Consider the following 23,071-nt stretch of genomic DNA (forward strand, 5'->3'; position numbering starts at 1 on the left):
TATCAATCTACGACTGCTCAGAGCGCTTCACAATTATTATTACAGTTACTGGATTCATAGCTAAATATTGAATGACTTGGCTCATTCTGTGGAACTTTTCATCAACATATTTGTCGGAGAATTTGTCAGATCTCTTTTCCTGATTTTGATTGGCTAAAAAGCACTGTTACCATGGTAATTGTTGGATAAAAAGACTTGTCAGATAAAACTTTTGACAAGTCCTTTCATGAAACGCACCCAAGCGATTCCATGCTGTGTCTTATGGGACATTTTGACAACATTTTACTCCTTTTTGACATGAAAATAAATAAATATTTTCTTGGTTGATGATGATTCTAAGTAGTACCAGAAGGAAAACGAGAACCAAGACTAAAACCTTGGTCACATTTGCTCTACGGCGGCCGTACGGCGAGTCAAAAACAGCCGTTTTATTAATTTTACTTCAAACCACCTATATGCAGCTGGTACAAAAATGTTAAAACGGCTGTTTTCAACTCGCCGTACGGCCGCCGTAGAGCAAATGTGACCAAGGTATTAACTTGATAGGTGAATGACTTGGCTCATTCTGTATCTGGGCGACTCCATGCTGTGTCATACAGCGCACTTTGACAACATTTATATCTTTTTTATATGAATATAAGAGAATATTTTTCCTGATTGTTGGTGATCCTCAAGTAGGAACAGAAGGGGAGTAAGAACCGAGACTGAAGTCGCCTTGATTTCACATCATTTGCAATGGCATTCACCCTTAAATAGTATGTGGAGCATTGTGGCAAATTGGATTAGTCTCCGAACTTTGAAACAGAGGGTCGTGGGTTCGAATCCCAGCCATGGATTAATTTCCTTCGGCAAGAAATTTACCCACTTTGTGCTGCACTCGACCCAGGTGAGGTGAATGGGTACCCGGTAGGATTTATTCCTTGAACGCTTTAGCGCCTATTAATATGGCGGCTCAGCTACAGCCGGGGTAATAATATGATGCCAAGTATCAAAGCGCAGTTGAGTATATGCACATAGTAAATGCGCTATATATAAATGGATATATATTATTATTTATTATTATAAGGTGAAAGGGTTAGTGGTGAACCAAGAATCTTAAGAGAGGCTCTTCTGTTTCCATACTGGTCTATGGGTTGAATCTTCATCAAAACTCCCAAGTCCTACAATGATTTCAATCCATTAAAATGTAGAAAAAGTATTAACCCTCTTTTGTGATATGAATTACGATCATTAAGACAATTTTTGGCGTCTGTTTGTTATTTTAGTAAAATGAGGACACTGTTTAACATGATTGCATCTCTCATAGGGGAGAGATACATGTAAGTAAACCTTGTCATGCCATCTTCCCCGTGATAATATGGGCGCGTCGTGGTCTAGAGGTTCTGACTCCCGCCTATCAAACAGAGGGTCGTGGATTCGAATCCTAGCCGTGGCGTGTATTCCTTCAGCAAGAAATTTATCCACACTGCTGCACTCAACCCAGGCGAGGTAAATGGGTACCGGCAGGAAATAATTCCTCAAAAAGCTGTGTGCACCCGAATCGGTAGCCTAGCTTAGCGAGGTAATAATAATATCATTGCCTGCTGAGAGAACAGATTTTGGAACTGAAGTGGCTACCCTGGGTAAATATGCCGTTATTATTATCATAAGATCTGCACCTAAGCAGTGTGTGTTCCCTAGAGCTTCGTCCGCTTTGGAAAAGCCTATGTTGTCGGGAATGTGTAAAATCATGAAAAGTTGATGGAGAGGGCCATTCACATAAAATGGAAGCAAAAGTTCATAATCTGTTAATGAAGCATGGTGGCTAACTTCGTAGTTTACATGTACTTCTGACCCTTGAATAGTATGTCCTTTCCCTCATTGCTTCCATTATCAAAATCAATTATCAACTAGTTTTGCATAAAGGGCATTGCGGCCACGTCTGCCATTGATACTTTTTTTTTTAATGCTTGAAGGCTTTTCAGACTATTTAAGCCTAATAATTATTGGCAGTAATAATGATATGATAATTACTGCCAATAATGATAATTATTGGCAGTAATAATAATAATAATATTCCGCATTTATATCGCGCTTAACACATCGGAACGACGTCTCTTAAGTGCTTTACAGATATATTATTACCCCGGTCATCGGATCCTTGCATGTCCGCATGCAATGTATGCACTTTTTCCACTCCCTGGGGAGCATTCCAACAAGAGTTCCAAGACTCAATTTCTAGGCATACTACATAGGCTTTCGCATCCTACCGGGTACCCGTTTAACACCTGGGTGGAGAGTGGCAAATTGTGGATTGACGCCTTGCCAAAGGACGCTAGGCCATGGTGGGATTCGAACACATGTAGTAATGGCTACATTATGGTGCATGTTTGTGCTATAAGGCATTAAGTATCACCAACACTAGGTTCGAAATTGCCTGATGTGTGGATGAATAATTAGCAGTCTGTTTGGCTTTTCAGATTATTTTCCCCTCTTGCATGGTAGACAAAAATTATTACCGGTACCTTCTGTATTAAAGTGGAAGAAATGTGAATTTTGTGATTTCTGATTTTCCTCTCATACTGCATTTAACTGTACAGACAGAATTGTATCTATCAATTGAATATCATTGCTGCTTCAACATCTAGATAGTACTCCATTTTTTTAACAGATGAATGTATATTTGTTTTGAATCCATAAGTTGTTTAATACTACAGTGTATGTATGATATGTGTAAATGTTTTAAATTTGATATTTCTTGTACAGATTTGTATGTACAGTGAACCCGTAATTCTACTCTCTGTTTGACAGTAGATGACAATTATTTTCTGTAAAGTCACTGATATTTTTTGTCAACATTTTGAAGTGTGATGGCACTAGAAATTTAAGTCATTAGTCTTTCATTAAAAAAATATATATCCTAATAGTCATGATTTTAGTTTGAATTTTGTTTTCATAGAAATTTGAAATATCTTATGTTCTTTAGAATTATGCTGCATGAAAGATAAAAGAAAGAAGAGGGATTGAATAGTTTTTTTTTAGTATAAATTTTTATGCTTAAAATCCATATACAGTGTATGTGATAGTTTCTGTGTAACAGTACATTTGGATAACTCAAATGATTGTTTATGTTTCTGTTACTATGTTTGGTTCTTTAATCTCAATTATTTTCTAGCTGGGCAATATGAATTATGGCTCATATTTGGTACGTGTATATTTTATTTTCATTTGTATTACTTCAGTTTGGAGGGAACATATACAATGTATGTTTTCATTTTTGTATATTGCCAAACATGTACATTGTACATATCAAAACTGATTTGTAAGACCTATAGTATTAAGTATGGATAGTAAACAAATCCAGTTTTTGTGTATTCTGTTTGCTTTAAAGGCAGGCCCACACTACATGATCCGATACAAGACAATTTTATTTTAACCAAATCTCATTTTGCATTTATTGTGGAAAAATCCATGAAGTAAAGTTATATTATTTGAAGTTTTGCGTAATGCTAGGAGTACTTATAATAAGAATTCTGCTTTGAGCAAGCCTCTTTGTAGAAGTAAAGCTCAAGTCCAGCTGATATGATAATGTTATTTCGATTTGGAATTGAATTTGCTTTTATTCCTAATAGACAGGAATTTCAGTTTTTGTATTCATAGCATTATTCAAAACTTTGACCATGCGATTGTACAGGTTGGAATGTTCACATCAAAGGCTATTACAATTTCTTTGAAAATTGGATCGCAACGGATCATGAATTGTGTGCAGGGCTTATTTAATAAACATGCACTTCATTTCATCTAGAGTATGTACATGTAGGTCAAAGATTAGGTTTATACCAGTGCCGGCCGTAGGAAGCGTCGTTAGCCTAACAGAGCGCTAACAGTAAGCCCAGTCACATCTTTCGGATTGTGAAGTCAAAACATTTCATTTCAATGTGTAAGTAATGCATTGTTGTAACACTAGGCATCGCTGCCACATTACCGGTTGTAACGGGGCATCTGTTAGCGCTAACAACGTTTCTGTGTGGTCAGTACAGGGAAACGTGTGATGAAAGTACAATGCAGTCTTACTGACAAGTTGTCATTTTTTGACAATTTCTGTGACAGTGTTGATTTGGGACATGAGGGTCACCTTTAAAAGACACCGTTCACACTAGCGATATTAAAAAGTTCTTTTTGGTGAAAGAATAAATGCTAGAAAATGAATATTGGTGAAAGTTTGATGAAAATCGATAAAAGAATAAGAGAGACATGAATTTTTAAAAATTTGATCTGTGATGTCTTTTGCGAGCAGCTCATGTAATAGATTCTATGGATTCCAATTATGGAATGAAACATGATAAATGAAAACATTTGTCTTATGTAGAAGGGGATATGAAATTATGTGTCTGGTGATATATCCCCTGCAGATATAAAATTACTTTCAATATTTTGAGATAATTGTGTTCAAAATTTTTTACATCACATGACATCAGGAGGAGCTGCTCATAGTTGAGGCCGCAAAATCTAAACTTATTCTTCCATGGATATTCATCAGACCATCACCAATTATTTTCTCTCTTAACTTTTTCTGCTTTGATTGAATCATAGTTATTGTCACAATGAACTTATCACCAAATATCATCTACACACATTATCACTTCAAAGCACCCATAAACAAGAAAATGAGCCTCATTATTATTATTATTATTGATTTAAATTGTTTGATATATAAACCTGCTATTAAAAGAAATTGTGACTCACCAAACTATTCATTGAAACTTCAGGGAGTAAAAGTTTACATCTTATCAGTTTATCTTCCTTGTAGATAAGCAAGTGATGGTATCTGATTCTGAACAGTTTCAAAGCCATATTGCTATATATAAAATACCCTTCATCTGATATGAATACTATATTTCTTTTGGAAAAAATAAGGAAAAAAAAAAAACCTTTCCTGAATATTCTGTTATTGTTTTGTAGAACTGTGCATATTTTTGTAAACATATTTTCTATGTTGGTGTATTAAGAGCTACATGACTTAGATTATTCGAAATTGTGTGCAATTTTATGATATTTAAAACGAAAAAAAAAAAGATGAACAACTTCATATGCATGTTATTTCAACATGTAGGACAATCAAACTAATACATGTAGATATCGATGGTACACAATTTTGGCTTTTCTCTGTATTATGTATTTTTCTTACTTTTTTTTCAATTTGATTACTATTATACCCCTGTAAGTTTTGTATTCATCAGCTATCCTTTTTTTTAAGTTTCTCCTAGCATACCTGAGATATATATTCAATGTCTATAATATTTTAGCGTTGGAGAATGAAAACTGAAACATATATGCCAATTGAAAATTGGATTTTCAGTTGTGTCAAACACCATGTGTCAAATACCATGTTTGGCAACATCGACATCCCCCCCCCAACACAATTAATTTAGCCTTGTCTAAAAAACAAACAGGAATGTTAGAAATTGCTGAACCTTTAAAATAACTACAAGCAACTGTGCCCAAGCTGAAAAAAGGAGTTTTTTGTTTCTAATGCCACATGATGTTGCACAATGGCTCAATATTTGCTTATCCAAGAATATGAGAGTACGGCTCCATGATATTTGCTCTGGCGACAATTGCTCCGCTGTAAATTCCACACAGTAATGGAATGGCCAACTTCAACCCTGGATTTAATACTACACCTTATCCTAACCCTGTATCTTCGACAAAATAATGCCAGGAGCAATTGTCGCCGGAGCAAATGTCGTGTCACTGAGAGTACACACGTGCGGTGAGAATACCTCATAACACACATACTCGACTTAATGGTATTAGTGACCAGTGAATGCACATTTTAATTAGGTGATGTCATGAAATACAATCTAGATCTATTCAGGAAAATGATGAGCTCATGGGCCTCATAAAAGTACAGTGTACATGTATATACTGGTGTGTGTTTCATAAAACTGTATTATTAAAGTTAAATAGCCGATGAAATGAAACAAAAATTAGAATCTATTTTGGAAAAATAATGTACTAATGGGCCTCATGAAAGTACATGTACCATATATATACTGGTGTGTTTTATGAAATTGTTTGTATTAAGTTAAATAGCCGATGTTAACAAAAAAAAGAATCTATTTTGGTAAAATAATGTACTACTGGGCCTCGGTGAAAGTACTGTGTATTTTGGTGGGTGTTTCACATAGTAAAGTTATGAGTGACTTTATGAATGACTGGTGATCCTTTCTTGTGGTAAATGATATATATGTACCCCTGATCCTTGTGGATGTTGATTTCCTCGAAAGGGTCACCAGTCATTTGTAAAGTCGCTTGTAACTTTTGAACAGTTCCGTGAAAGACCCATCAGGGCCCATAAACTCAAAGGTTAGCGATTAATCGCGAAATGAAATGGCCTATCAAGACCATCGTTGCATGCACACTTCACTCAGTAGACTGACTAGGAACCAATCCGAATTGTTCTTTTAAATAAGTTATTAATCTCTAACCTTTGTGTTACGGGGGCCCAGGTGTTCTTTGGGGTGGTGGCAAACATCGGCAAACATCAACTTTCACTTTTCCTGACAAAGTGCATGATATTGCCCGACCCTGTCAAGTAATACATGTATATGACAAGGGGCTTAATCATGTTCCCTTAATCTGTTATTGTATCAGTTCCAAATGCAATTTTAAAACTTCAGAATATTGATTTATATCTTGATACTTGATAGAATAAACCTGTAATGTTGTCATTGGTGGAAAAAGGTGGATTAGACCTGTAATGTTGTCATTGGTGGATTAGCTGGGGATGATTTAATTACTTTCGAAAAATGATATATATACAAGTATCATCAACTTTATAGACGTACAGGTGATTTAGTTTGTCTTCCTTCTCAGTTATAGTTTATTAAGTGCAATAAATTATGTTATAGTTATTGTTTTCAACAAATAGTGTGATGGCTTCTACTTTCCATGTCAAACATTGAGTGTTGCGACTGTTGTATTGAATCGTCAAAATGGGAAGTCCCCCCCCAAAAAAAAAAAAAAAAGAGAGAAAAAAAAGTTCATTTGAACTTAAAAAGAAATTCAAACAAATATAGCAAATGGGTATGAATGTTATGGTACGAGATTTCGAATGAGGTGATGAAAGATGTGCTATTTGCCTCTTTCTTTCACAGAATGCAAAATGTTGTACCACTGCACAAATAAGAATATTCACTTTTTTTTTTTTTACAATGCCTCAAAAATTAGCGAAAATGCGCACAATAATCACTTTTTTCACCTCCGTTAATCTATGAAAATGAGGAAAGAATGAATGAATGAAAGCAAATCTCTCAAGCGCACATCTGCAGCAGCAGTGCAAATTTAGCCAGTGGGATCATTATGTTTCGCACCTATGTTTATTTACAAAGCTTGGGAAACGTTTCAGTCTGACACCTTAGATCGATTGGCCACGACACCTCCACAATTTGATCATGCATTTTGTCTGAAGACTGCCATCTGTTGGCAAAAGTTGGTACATGTATGTTGCTATCAGGTCGCATGGACCTAAAACTTTTCCCATATTGTGTTAAACTGGCACTAAAAATCATAAAAAATAAGGATGAAATTTTGGGGTCGAATGTTTACTACCAGTGGATAGGATATATATATCCGACAATCATATATACAGTTAACAACAGAATTATTCATACCCCTACTGAAATTTCAATGTTTCGTGTTTTTCTGAAAAACGACAGGTCGACACAAAATATTTTGGCCGTAGTTGCATACCTTAACTTGAAATGTAAACATTCTGAATGGGTTTTGTATAACCTCATTTGCATAACAAAAAGCAAATTACTTTATTTGTATTTTGACTCGCTCAAAATTATTCATACCCTTTGTTAACGCATGGCATTTGGCCATATCCATCTGATATGCACATGCTCCAGACATTATGGATGTGTTCATGCATGTTGTTTTGTTCACATGCAAAGATGTGTAGGTCTGTATTAATGATTTCCAAGGAGGTAAGTGAGTTATGGAATGCCATTCTTCTAGAGTATAAAATCAAGTGCAATAATGGATTTTTCCTCAGTTGTTATGATCATGGTGAAAACTAAGGAACTTGGCAACAACTTCCGCATGAGTATTTTGAATGCCCACAAAGATGGGAAAGGCTCTAAAGCCATTTCCAAAGTCTTCAGAGTACCGGTACCCCACTGTACAGTCCATTGTCCAAAAGTTAAAGAAGATCAATACAGATGAAAACATTGACAAGCATGGACGGTAGTCGAAGATATCTCCACGTCTGGCCATGAAATTATGCCGAGAGGCCCTTTGCAATCACAGAGCAACAGTCAAGGCTCTTCAAGGCAACTTGGGTGAGATGGGCACCAAGGTTTCACTGCAGACTATACACCGCACACTGCACAAGGAAGGACTACACGGCTGTCGCCCAAGGAAGACCCCTCTCCTGACTCGGAAGCGTTGTAAAGTTCGACATGCATATGCCAGAGAGCACCGAGACAAGGATCAACATTTCTGGTTATCAGTTCTATGGTCAGATGAGACAAAGATGGAACCTTTTGGCCACAGGGGTGTTTCCTTCGTTTGGCGCAAGGCAAGGCATGCAACCCAAAGAACATTGTGCCAACCCTAAAGGTGGTGGGAGCATCTTGCTTTGGGGCTGTTTCACTGTAAGTGGGCTTGCCAATCTTGTAAAAGTAGAAGACATCATGAAGAAAGAGCTGTACATTCAAATTCTGGAAGACAACATCATCAGGCAGTCTGCTGAAAATATTCATCTCAACCCAAAATGGACATTCCAATAAAACAAGGATCCTAAACATAATGCAAAGGCAGTAAAAAAAAACGGTTCAAGAATAACGGTGTGGAGATGCTACAATCGCGAAGCCTGAGCCAAGAAATGAATCCCTTTAAAAACCTGTGGAAACCCTCAAGACTAGGGTGCTGTCACCGTATTTTTTCTAACACAGTAGTCTATGGGGGAAATTAATATAGTGGTTCCAGGCCATTCTGGCCACTTGTCTATTTTCACTCTTTTGAAGCACTTAAAAAAGGTTTTTAAGTACCATTTTTTTCAGGGCTTACTTTCTGCACCTTACCACAAACACTGAAACCATCAAAGACTGTGCAGTTCAGATTTGTTTGAAGTGAAACGGTATTAAACGATGCCTTTACAGTTTTATTGACCAAGGGTATGAATAATTTTGAGCAAGTCAAAATACAAATAAAGCAGTGTGCTCTTTGTTATTCAAATGAGGTTGTACAAAACCCATTCAGAATTTTTACCTTTCACGTAAAGGTATCCAACTACGGCCAAAATATTTTGTGTCGACCTGTCGTTTTCCAGAAAAACACGAAACATTGAAATTTCAGTAGGGGTATGAATAATTCTGTTGTTAACTGTATATCCGACAATCCATATCTGACCAGTAAGGGTCTCTCGACAGGCTCATTTTAGAAATAGATCAGCATTTATGAAGACATTTGTAATGTTTTTATATTATTGTGGAATAAATGATTTGATTTGACATCTCCCAAGGGATCAAATGTATCACCTGAAACAGTAAAAATAGCCCTAATCCTTCCGCCAGTCAAATATAGTCCTAAAGTTGGTGATATTTCTTCCCAATAATATTTTGGAAAAAGAAGTTCAGTAGTTACCCCCCTTGAATCAGTGTTAGATGGACAATCATATTCATACACTTTGTCAGTCAATATCAAACTGAAAAAAATAATTGAGAAATGAGTTGGCTCGGCGAAAGAATATCTTTTGCCTTCCCATTTTTAATAGCCCGTGCAACCATCAGTGAGACTAGAAGCTGCTTCCTTCATTGCAATCTACACCTCGAGGGGAAGACCAACCAACTGAAGTCTCCCTAAAAATTAAGATTTGCAAGATTCCAAATATGAGAGAACAATGCTGATTGGCCTGGTCCACGTTCTGACCAAAAGCACACACTACAATGTACCTGACTGGCTGTCATATATCACTTGCTTGCAAGCTTTCGTTTTATGGGGCATTCGATTTCAAACTGCTGTTGTAATGAAAAGCAAAATACAATTTTCTCCCTATAAGAAGATCATAAATTTTACCAAACACTTCTGTTCCATCCACAGTTCATTTACTACTAAGTTTATCATCATTTGAGTATCATGCTCCATTCATTTGGATGCTTCATGTGTCTTTTTATTTGATGTGAATTACAATCTCCAAATCAACTGATATTTTACTATTTATGAAAGAAAATCATATCAGATAATGGCTCGCTTGTCTACAATAAACTGGCAATCTGTGTAGGCCAACGAGACTTACATGTAGGTCAGCTGTTTACCCTCGTCGTGTCACATTTTCATCAACTTCTACATTAGCCGATGATAGAACTTTCACTGTATGGGCTTCAAAATACTGGAATGAATTTGCCACTTGCACTTGAGCAGTCTCCTTTACTCGCAATTTTCAGAAAAAATAAAATAAAATTCTATCCTTTTTGTAGTTTGGATTTTTAAGATTAAATAATTCCATTCAATTAAATAATTGTAATCGCTTCGGGCCTAATGGAAAAATAATATCATATTAGGAAAGTCTATTAATTGCATGATGTGGGGATGTACTTTGTGTAATTATGAAGGGGTGTCCGTCAGTTTTACTCACTGGCATTTAAAAGAAGCCAGTAGTTTTAATGATTTATAATGTGTTGTACTACTTGTACAATATTAAGTCTGAAAAGCCTGAAATGGGAAGTTTTCAGAGCCTGAAATCTGGCAAAACCTGAAGACTGTCATCTCTGCTTATGCACATAAGCCTAAGGGCCCCATTGCATAAGTTACAGTTACGGTAACTTTGCCATCCAATGGTAACTACCATGGTAACAATGATCAACAGCCAATCAGAATCAAGGATTCCATGACAGATACCATTGGATGGCAAAGTTACCATAATAGTAACTTTTGAGCAATGGGACCGTTGCATAACTAAATGCCATAAAAATCTCTGGTTTTTTTTTTTTTGGGGGGGGGGGGGGCCAGAGTTTTTAATGTACAAGTTTCAATTGAATAATTATGTTTGCCAGAGTATTTTAGGGCAAAAGTTTTACTCAACTGGTTCAAGGTGTAGTCATATGGCTGAAGTCTGATTTCTACATGTGCAGGGCTCCGTAACACAAAGATTAGCGATCAATCGCTATATGAACTGACCAATCAATATTAATGTTACATGCGCATTAGGTTTAAAATACTGAGCAGGGACCAATCAGTGCGGTTCTTTCATATTTGCAATTAATCGCTAAACTTTGTGTTACGGAGCCCAGATCTCACAAGAAAAAAAGAGAGTACAATTAAATTCATGAGAATGGAAATAACATTTTATTTCAGCATCTTCCTTTATTGAAACACTATAATAATAATAACAATTATCATTATTACTATCATTATTATTAATAATAATAATAATTATTATTACTTTATTGAAACATGAGGTAAATGAATTCCTGACATACATGTAATGATAAATACCTTTTGACAGGAATTATTCGATTTGCATCTTCAAATATTCCTCTCCCATCACTTCAAATCAATACTGTAGCTTTATATACATGGACAACCGAATATCGGCCAACCTCTTAAAATGATGAAATATTATTGATCTTAATAAAATAACATTATTTCAAAAGCAAATTAAAACATCAAGCATAGTGTAGTAAAATTTGTCAAGGTTAAAAAAACGACAATATTTTTGTCTTACACAGCATATGCTTGTCCATTTTTTCTCTTGATGTTAGAGTGATCTATTGATGTCATTAATTTCCTTTAACTTTTAAAACAAATAAAAACACATGTAGGTGTATTACACTATTAGACTATTGACCCTAACCCAATTTAAACTCTTTAAAAGGAGGTGTTGATTGCACAGTTTTCAACTTGTTACAAAATAAGCATGTGTTGAATGTTGATAGTAGAAAATAAATGGTAATCTGAATACGTGCGCAAAACTAGAGTAAGTATAATACTAGTATATTCCCATGGAAAACTAACAATGAAAACCATTCTCGTATGAATAATGTAATTTGAAGGACTATCATACATGTACACTTGGAAACTCGTAATCAACAAATTGACAATATCTTTCCAATGTATAAAACTATTACAATCTTTCCTACAGATGAGTTGAATTGATCATCATAAAATCATCCATAAACAGTACTCATGCTATCTTTCAAAGCATTATGAGCTTCAACATGTAGACACAAAAGAAAGAATCTTTCATACTTATTTGAAACCATTTAGTGCTGGAAGATCACTTATGGCAAAACTACAATGGGTGATTTCAAGTCCGGTGTTGGCCTTGGTGTTGGTGTTAGTGTTGGAATTTGGATTGCTTCCCCTAGCTCCAAAACTTATTCAGATTTTGTAAAACTGATCCAGATCACATTATTGACATCTCAACAACTAGTGAGTGACTTTTCGGGACCATCTTCATGTTATGTTTGGTGTTATAATCGTGTAAAAATTGACCTAACACCAACACCAAAAGGTCGACACCGGACTTGAAATCACCCATTGTGATTTGTCTTAAGAGCTCAATAAATTTGAATATAGCAGCGTAATGCATAATCATAGGCACATCTGTAAATTGGATTGAACCATCTTGAGTATCAACTTTCAGCTATCTCACTAAAAAGATAATTTGGTGACACAGAAATAGCGAGAAGCAAGAGCGGATGCTTTAATCGCTTCGCTCTTAATATCTCAGTAAATTACTTTACCGTGTACAAAATTGGTTAATGACTTAAACACCATTACAGAGACATGTGTACAACATATCAACCATAAATTGAAGGATAATTCTCCCTCGATGCGAGAGGGTAGTTTACAAACAACTTCACGAATGTGGAACATTTCCTTAGATGAATAATCATATTCTCAGTCGTTCTTTACGTTTGCCACATATAGGCAAAATTTTGACCAATGCCCGAGTAGTTGATCACATGTGCAATTCCTCAGCCATCACTTAAGTGCAATTTCTTTAGGCAAAGGAATTACGTAAATTTGACAAATGTTTGCCTACACCCAGGGTTGTATTCTAGAATCGAAAACTGTCATTTCTTTTTTGTCATAAATTTTGCTATTTCTCTCCAAGATATGACACTGCTATGATTGTCACAACTTGGTATTCTAAAGATTGTCTTTTCTCTTTCATATCTCTCTATAAAGTACCCGCCCATATTTTCACAGACATGCCAATCAAAATCACTGCTGGTTCTGAGTGAACATACTTCTAACCAAAAGGAAGGCCCATCTACCAAATACCAATTCTGTCATATCTCTGAGAAAAAGAGGCAATATCAAGAAAAGTCAATGTTCAGAATTCTTCCAAATAATGGCCAAGGAACGGTACATACATGTAGATGACAATTGTGAACATTTATTCTTTCAGATAAAAATAACTTTGCAGCATTCATTGCCAAGAATCTTGTAACACTTTTCAAAGATTCAACCCCAAACTCTGGCTTCATTTTGTATATAAATTCAATGTACACACCATTTCCTCTTTATTGTATGAAATGAAATATAATACTGTCAGGACTAATGAAGAAATTTGCCAATATGCAGGACTTGGGAGGATTGCATTGATTTGAGAGAGCAACAATGAAAATAACTATACAACCTTTCTAATAACAAGTTACATACCATCTGTTTAATAATCATATTCTTTGTATGAAGTAAAATTCAGCAAAACTGTTTATATATTTTAAATATGATAACATTTTGAAGTGTTTCCTTTAGCTTAGTAATTCATTGCGAAACAATGCGCATTTACAACTAAACCGTAGGATTGTAATTTTGAGCAAATAATGAGGTATGGGTAAGATACTTACATATATGACCACCAAATTCATGAAATAAATACACATTTAAAAAAACAAAATTCATGAATTTAATACCCAAATTATCCAAGAATTAATTTTGTCATATTGAAAATCTGTAAAATTGAATTGAATACTAGCTAAGGAGACATACCACACGTACGCAAATGAATGTTGATATACACTGTACAGTGAACATAACAAAGATAATCCAATTTTTGAAGGCTATAAATATTCAGAGATTATTGAATGTTACATTTTAAATTTGATACCAGAATAAATTAGGAAAATTTGAGCAACTCTTCATCTTTTTATTGTTAGCCTATTTGTAGCTCTTACACTACTCATGACTCAATGATGTTGAAGACTTCAGGCACAAATTCCATTTTTCAAGTTTTAGTATCAGGTTAGGCTGAGATTAAATGCCTCAGCAATAAAGTGATTGTTTTTTTCAATTTGCATAGCCCTGTTATGAATTCTAGGCTGAAAAGGTTGCAGTTCCTCAGTTCCTCAATTTCCATTTTCTTCACCGATTCCCCAAAACTTGAAAAAATTGAATCTGTACATGTAGCTCGTCTTCCAAATTGATTTATTCAGTTGATGATGATGATGCACAGCATTTGTATAGTGCCATATATCTGTCAAAGACATTCAAAGGCGCATTGGAGGAGCCAGCCAATCTGGGTCGCCAAGAAGGGCGCGTACACAGAACTGTGACCCGCAGGTCTCTCCTCCCGATAACTGGTTGGGGAATGCAGGTGGACCACTACACCGGGGTTTCCCCTACTCTTATTCGAATAGTGCAGTGGGTTCTTAACGTGCAAAGGTGGTGATTCTCCTCCACACGGGGCCTCCATTTAACGTCCTATCCGAGGGACGGAGTGTTTTCCACTGTAACATAGCCTGCATTTATGAAACAGGGGAGAGACGCACTGACTTCAGTCATCCGCCCGGGTGGACTCGAACCCACGATCTTTGGTTCGACGGGCAGACGCTTTACCGACTGAGCCAACTTCGCTCTCAACTTCAGTTCTGCATGTCACTTGTATAAATAAGGTATTAAAAAAGGATGAAGGACTGCTCTTTTCACATTCTGGTAAATGTAAATTGTAACATTCGATGATTGATTCATACGAGCCGTCTGAGTTCCGATTACCATTCTTTTGATACACACTGTAGGAGGCCCTAATCTACAAAATACTCTGTCATTTATCTTTAAAATAATAAATCCTTTTAATTCCCCTTGATAATAATAGTTACATCAGGTGCACGGCCTAGAGAACACTATCTTAAAACTACTTTAGCTAACTAGTCTTTGGCGGTACATCGGTACTTGATCCCTGCTTCAGAATAGATTTGACAAGATCGCAGTTGTTGGGGGCATCCGTGAATATCGCCCCCACGAAGATGTTCGTCCCCCACACGGCATGACGTATACATTTGCAGCATCCGAGGTCCTCGATATCGAAGCCAAGCTGCTTGAATCTCTCATCTGTCTCAAAGAGGGAGGTGTTCGGGTTCGGGTCGCCAAGGAACTGCATTGAGACAAAAAGAGAGAGAAAAAGTGTGATGAAAGGCATCATAATAATAAAGATAAACTATTGAAGAAAGAGAAACAAGAGGAAGAGGGAGTGGGAAATGGGGGGGGGGGCAGAGCAGATGGGGTGAGGGAGGGTGGGGTGAAAAGGAAGGACTAGATTGGAGGGATAAAGAGAGAGAATACATAAATAGTTTCAAAGACCTGGGGGCCGTTTCATAAAGCTGTTCTTAACTTTAAGAATGACTGGTGATCATTTCTTATGCGCTAAGCCATCGCCAATGAATGTACCATTTACCACAAGAAAGGATCACCAGTCGTTCTAAAAGTCGCTCTTAACTTACGAACAGCTTTATGAAACACCCACCAGGAGAGAATAATCTTACAGATACAGTTTTAAAAGCACAGACAAATAATCAGAGTAGAAGATAATGAGAGAAAGGAATGTAGAGAAAGGGACTGTATGAGAGATAGAGAGGCAATTAGATATTGGCATGTTAATACAAGAGATAACCGAATAAATAACGAGGAAGGGGCTGTAGTACACTTTGAAAGAGAGCAATGAACTTTCAATCCCTTCCTCATACACAACCACACACGTACTATGAATAAAAATAGGCCTCCGGCATCAGGTGCATAACGGTAATTATCATCAGCCTAATCTCATCATGCACATAATTTAGAATATTACAAAATATGATTGTCACTTGGCACTAAAGTGTCTTCATCAAGGAGATTACCGATTCCATTCTATTTTTATCGCATCATTTAATGGCACGCATGTTCCAGGAGCATTATGCAGCGAGGCAACCCACACAATTCTGGGCCCTGTCTTACAAAGAGTTACAATCTATTCAATCAATCAAAACTCTATGGATATCCATCAGTGTCATAATTCTTTCTACAGGAAATTTGTAAAATGTCCTTGGTAAATGAGAACACACCAATTTGTCAAGAAATCAATGACTTTCTGGATATGCATTCATATCTATAAACTCACCAATACCATTTGTAGTCTCTTCAACAGTGCGCTATAATGACTAGCCTTGAAAGATATCTTCTCATTCTTCTGAGATTTCAATTAGCATAAAGAGTGAAACTCAAATGTTTTAAGAGGAATGTAGTCCTTGTTTTGCTATGTGGTACATAACCATTGTGATATGAATGCATTGGGTAGTATATGTAGTTTTAAAACAGTGGGTCTATGTTCTATAAGACTACACTGTCTAGGATGCGGCATTACAGGTTAGGAACAAAGTTGAGGACTTGCGGTGGTGCCTTTAAGGCTCCTAGTTCCTACATGTATCTGCTTTAAAGGGGAAGATTTTAATGAAATCCGTCAAAGAATATTAACAAGGATTGTGTATTTTCTAAAGCATTGATTTTGTGATGTAACAGGCAAGTACCTCCATAATCATGTGATATGGAAAAAACTCAATACTTTTTTTCTGGGGCTATTTTTGAGCTATCCAGCCCAATTTTGCTACATTGTTTTACAGTTTATGGGAATGTCAAGGGTTACTGGTTTTCCAAGGCTCTAGCTATAGGACATTTCTGGGGCAAAGTGCCATAAGCCCCAGCAGGGACAGATCCAGGAATTTACATAAGGGGGGCACAATTTCCAATTTTCAAAAAAAAAAGAAAAAAAAAAGAAGGTTTTTCACCTATAACACTAAACATCATTTTGACAGCAGAAAATTTGATAGCAAAAAAAAAAAAAAAATAAGGTCCTCACCTTTTAGAGGGGGAGGGGGGGGGCACAATTGAGTAAAACGGCAGATTTACATTTCAAATTTTTATTATGGCTCTCAAAAGGAGAGGGCATGGGACAGATGTGCCCCCCCCTGGATCCGCCACTGAGCCCCAGTGTAATTTTTCCCTGGCATGTGAAAAAAACACCATTAATATCTTTATGAGCAGAGTACTAAACTTAAAGTGATGCTGGTGCTGGAGTGAATTTAACAAGGTGTTTAGCTATATCCATACTGTGATTTGCTTTATTCTTTAGAAATGTTGTAGAAGCTACAGGAAAGAAAATCAGAATTATGCCTCTTAACACCAAGACAAACACTAACACTGAACTTGAAATCTTGCAATGCACAAGAATCGAGGGCCTACAGATGGGGGGGGGGATGCTTGTGGGACCATGGACACCCCACCCCCCCACAAAAAAAAATCACATCCAAGAGAAAATGGAGAAAAGAAAGGAAAAGGGGTGAAACAACCTACTTTTATCTGAATATTATGTTAAAATCTATCACAAATTATATTCTGTTATAAAAGGCCTAAATTGTTGCTTGCTTGCTCACAGCCTTTTAGAAATTTTGCCCCGTGCGCTATGTCTTGCCCCCTCAAAAGGTTTTGCTCATTGTGCTACTCCTAAGAATGGTACGAAGGTTGTGACTCTAGTTAAGTTGGGCTGTTCTTTTAAAAAAAAGTGAATGGCGATGCCCATTGATCGTTTGAAATAGAAAAAGAAAAGTACAATATATGAAAAAGAGAACAAACAAAAACAAAAACCAGCATTTGCACCTCTATTTGAAATGAACTCAAAAAGACAAACAGATCGTTGGCAGTGTTCCACGAAATACGGCAACTGCCTCAATTTGTTCAAATTAACTTGGGAGCCTTTAAATATAGCCTTCATATTATGGCTCATATACTTTAATGAAGCAGTAATTGAGTTGATTAATTGCTCATTACTCATGCATTGTTTGATTATGCCTTGGCTTAACTTTAGCCAGGTGAGATATTACAATATTTATATGTCATATGCCATACATACTTTTATTACCTAAATTTGGATGGGAAGAAAAGGCTGTTCGATATACTGTGGAGTGCCAAAATATCAGCCACATTTTTTTTTATAGAGTTTGACAGTTTATATCATAACCTCACTTTTTAATGAATCAAATTATAACGCATTTTTCAATATGTAATCAAATGGGTTTATAAATCTGTTTGGCTTGTTGCAACATTCGAGTCATACTTTGAGAGTTTTTAATAACTCCTTGTTAACAACTTCACGAATGAGAATACGACAAGCTGATAATAATGCAAATAAATCATTGAAAATACATCCCAAGAAACAGTTTGGGGGCACATATCTTTTGGCACATCATAAGCTAGGTGCTTGCGGGTTTCAACCAGCCTACAACATTTTCCACAGACTTGTGTGTTAGAGTGGCACTTTAAAAAAAATATCACAAAAATAAGGACAAAATTCAGGGGTCAAATATTCACTAGCAGTGCAAAGGACATATATCTGATCAGAAAGGGTCCCTTGTCCGGCTCATTTAAAAGATAAATCGGCATGTATGAAGACATCTCTTGAATTCATCACCTAAAACAGTAAAAATAGACCTAATCCTTCCACCAGTCAAATATAGTTCCAAAGTTGGTGATATTTCTTCCCAATTTGGGAAAAGGAAGTTCTGTAGTTATCCTCCATAGAATTAGAATCAGTGTTTAAATAGGTTGACAACCATATTATTGATACACTTTGTCAATCACCTACATGTATATCATAATAAAAAAATTGAGAATGGGTTGGCTCAAATTAATGTCTTTTGCTTTCAAGTAGTTAAGAGGCAAGTGCAACTGGCAAGCTTATAAACAGCTTCATGAAATATCTTCCTCAATAATTGTTTCATTGTACGAATGTAGAAAAACTCAATTTGTCAGGTAATATATGTACTGTACATGTATATACAATTCAAATATGTTGGTAAATGAAAAAATCTGTATAAAGTTAGAAACAGTTTTACAGTGAATTAAGTTACAGATCTTTTTATCCTTACCATATTGAATCTAAAAAAACAGATTTTGAGGTTTTGTAAATTTTTGTTCATTTTCATTCATATCATCTTGCAACGATCAAGGCAAAAACGATACCTTCAGATTAAAAACCTTCTCTGCATCAAAACACGTACACATCAATCATAACAATATTAGACGAGTAACTAGATACTATTGTACTGGTATACAGAGAGAGCAAGATATATACAGATGCTGGTATAAACAAGAGGCTAATATTCTAAGTCTTTCCCTGAATACCTCATAAAAGAAGGGGTTCAAGTCCGCTTCGAATATACCTCCAATAAAATGATGAAGAACTGGTACACGAGCTTATTTTCACATCGCTTCCTGTTCTGAAACGACAGACAGGCACAACTTTGCAAACAATTATGTTGCATATTTTTTATCGTACAAAAGAGTCTTTGAAAAGGATTTGCACGAGTGAAAAGTTTAGAGACAGGAGATAATTTGCTTTTCAATTGACAGACTTTGAATCGGATGCTAGCTAGCAGAGCTAGAAACTCGTCTGACAAAAGAGACTTTGAAAATTATTTGGTCTAAACCAGGTAAGAAATTGCTCATTTTGATTTTTAGTATTTTTTTCATACTTTTTTTTTCTTTTCGCATCATTAAGACACCGGGGGACTGTTGTATAAAACTTTTGCCATAAATAACTCTGAAAAATAAACAAAAACTGTGGCAAACAAAATACTGCCATTGACAGTAACACATTGAAAAACTCTGGCAAAAAAATGCCAGTTTTTCTTTTACGCTACAGGCCCCGAGAGTGGACCTTTTGAGGTTACAAAATGTACATTCATTCAAAATAATTAAAAGCCACATGAAGCAGCAAAAATATGTGTATATTAAGAGAGAAAAAAAATTGTGAGAGGGAGAGGTGTGAGACAGATAGAGAAGGTAGGTTTTATTCTCCACCCGGGAGGCTACATGACATACATAAAAAAAGCATAGTGGCTATCATTTTAGATTTAGATAGATAGATAGTGATAGATAGATAACCAGACAGACAGACAGACAGACAGATAGATAGATAGATAGATAGATAGATAGATAGATAGATAGATAGATAGATAGATAGATAGATAGATAGATAGATAGATAGATAGATAGATAGATAGATAGATAGATAGATAGATAGATAGATAGATAGATAGATAGATAGATAGATAGATAGATAGAAAGATAGATAAATAGATAGCTATATAGATAGAAAGATACATAGATAGATAGATAGATAGATAGACAGACAGACAGACAGACAGACACAGACAGACAGACAGACAGACAGACAGAGAGACCTAGACAGACAGACAGACAGATAGATAGACAGATAGATAGAAAGAAAGATAGATAAATAGATAGATATATAGATAGAAAGATACATAGATAGATAGACAGATAGACAGACAGACAGACAGGCAGACAGACAGACAGACAAAGACAGACAGACAGACCTAGACAGACAGGCAGACAGATAGATAGATAGACAGATAAATGGTTTATCAATAAATATCAAGACTGCAGCTAAGACCGAATTGCGATGTATTTTTAATACAAAGTAATAAGGTCACAAAAATTATTCAAACAACAACACAGATAATTACAAAATAGATAAAACAAATATAGTATGGTATTAAAATTACTTGTCATATTCCTGAAAAAAACATGCCCTCTCCATGCGCACACATGATAAGTATTTCAATGAAGTCTTGCAAGCAGTATTGCCATAACAGAAGAGTCACTGAGCAGACATATATATAAAGGGGTGTATGTTTACACATTATATTAACTACACTGTACTACTATTAAATGCAATCTAGTATAAGAGCCTGCAAAATGATATATGCTTTAAATAAACCTATAAGCCTACAGACAAAAGTGACCAACCAAAAATGGTCAGGACTTGGGGAAAGGGTTTTTAATTTGATAATCTCTATTAAGGCAATGCCATCCTATATCATACATTTTTATGGCACCAAATTATACAAAATGTCATATTCTGTGTGCTGTTGTATTTTTAAAGTACAAATTTGATCATTTGATGAGGAAAAAAATATATATCCACTTCTTCATCAACCTGCTCTCAACCTAAATTGAGACAAAGCAAGAACACAGCAAGGACGTACAGACTATAGAGGGGAAAAGGTTATGCACAGTGCATGACCGCAGACAATCAATAATGGTTAAAATAAACAGAAAAAAAAACATATATATGAACTTTCCATACACCTGATCTCATTCAAGCACAGTTGCCACGCCCCCTTTCGTATGACAACACAAAAGATTCCCACATCAATCTATTCTTTGACAGTCCTGAAGGATATGTGGTTAGTCTTTCACCAAGACCAATTTGCAAAAAAAAAACACTCTACTCTACTACACTTGTACTTAAATACCCATGGGAGACTCATCATCAAAATAACAACAAAACTCCTTTTCATACGGAACAACATTTTCATTGACTTCCTAACTTTTTTTCTCAGAATTACATATGGCCAATAAAATATGTATTTTGCTAATTTTTCTTCTTTCTTCCTGCAGTATTGCAAAATAAAAATATGAAGAATCTGCATGAGAATGGAGTTATACCTAAATATGTATGTATTTGTGAAGAACATAATTTTATTGAATTTATTTCCTTTAATAAGCCTACAGAACTTCCTTTTACATTTAAATCTGTATTTTTCTTGTCTACACATCCTCTTGCTTTACATCAAATTTCCCTGAAACAGAGTGATGGTTTGGACTAAAGCGACACTGCACCTACAGGTAGGGCCTAAATACAGGTAAGCCTATCTGGTTATTTCCTGTATGAATATCATATCTGGGACCAACAGTCGCAACTTACTCATGTAATAGAGTCAATCTGGGGTACATGTTTCACTTGAAAGTTGAAAAGTGAATATATAGAACAGAGCAAGTCAGTTCAAGTAATTATTGGACCTTGATCCCATTCAAACACACTACAAACACAATCATGGTATGATTTCATGCATTGCACACTTTGGCATTTTGTACAGACCGAATGTCGGATTTTTGTTAAGACCTACCGATTCAAATTCAAAGCAAAACGAGTTCTTACACTTGCAGTGGTGGCAACAATTAATCAAGCATTGATTTTGTGATGCTTTCAAGAAGGCTGAAGCAAGAGACTATATTTGACTGGGTATTAAAGCTTGAGAATACATTCCACGCTGCTGACACCATTCAGATCGAGAATCGAGACAAGGACGCAGTCACAGGCGAGGAGTAAGCAGCATTCATTGCTTTTTCTCCATCCAAAGATAAATTGTGTGTGCACGCGTCTTTAAGAGGGAGATATGACAGCGGCATGGGAACTGTGTACGCTATCTAGAAATGATCAACATGTCTTCTCAGACATATGGAATTGTAATACCACCGGGTGACGGCGGCATCATGGAGGGGAAATTGTGAAATCGGGTATGAAAGAGGATTTTCTTTTTGTGGAGCCAGGAAGTGAGGGTCGCATGGGGGGCTGATGCCGGGTGAGACCGAATTACCGCTCCTGATTGGATTATATGGATGCGGCACCCTGGTTACGGGGTGATGCGGTTCAGTCCTTGGTAGCATCTCCCTTCAACGTGCAGGAGGGAGGATTGCGATACCACATGTGAATGATGAGGATGGTGAGGAGCTCTGCTGGATATTACGGGTGTATAGCGGAATAGTTTGGATTCTGAAAGTTGGGTGCTGATGGAGAGAGCGGAAAGAGACGCTGCTGATGGACTACCCAGCCGATGTCACTCTACTGCTGACAGCTGCATCGTGTGACTTCTATAATAGATGCAGTAGGGGGAGATATCCACAAAGTTGGTTGTAGCATGGAGGTAACTCCGTCTCCTTGCTTATACTGTAGTAA

The 23,071-nt window shown here is 36.2% G+C and overlaps 1 protein-coding gene across 1 annotated transcript in view; it reads right to left on the bottom strand.

Annotated features, from left to right (window-relative positions):
* Window positions 1-11,332: 11,332 nt before the first annotated feature.
* LOC129273983 (cobalamin trafficking protein CblD-like) overlaps window positions 11,333-23,071 on the bottom strand; it is a 65,956-nt gene continuing 54,217 nt past the window's right edge. Inside the window, exon 9 of the mRNA XM_064108198.1 lies at window positions 11,333-15,370. Coding sequence (XP_063964268.1) covers window positions 15,140-15,370 — 231 coding nt within the window. The 3' untranslated portion in view covers window positions 11,333-15,139. The remainder of the gene's footprint in view (window positions 15,371-23,071) is intronic.

This window comes from Lytechinus pictus, chromosome 13 (genome assembly GCF_037042905.1).
Source record: "Lytechinus pictus isolate F3 Inbred chromosome 13, Lp3.0, whole genome shotgun sequence".
NCBI lineage: Eukaryota > Metazoa > Echinodermata > Echinoidea > Temnopleuroida > Toxopneustidae > Lytechinus > Lytechinus pictus.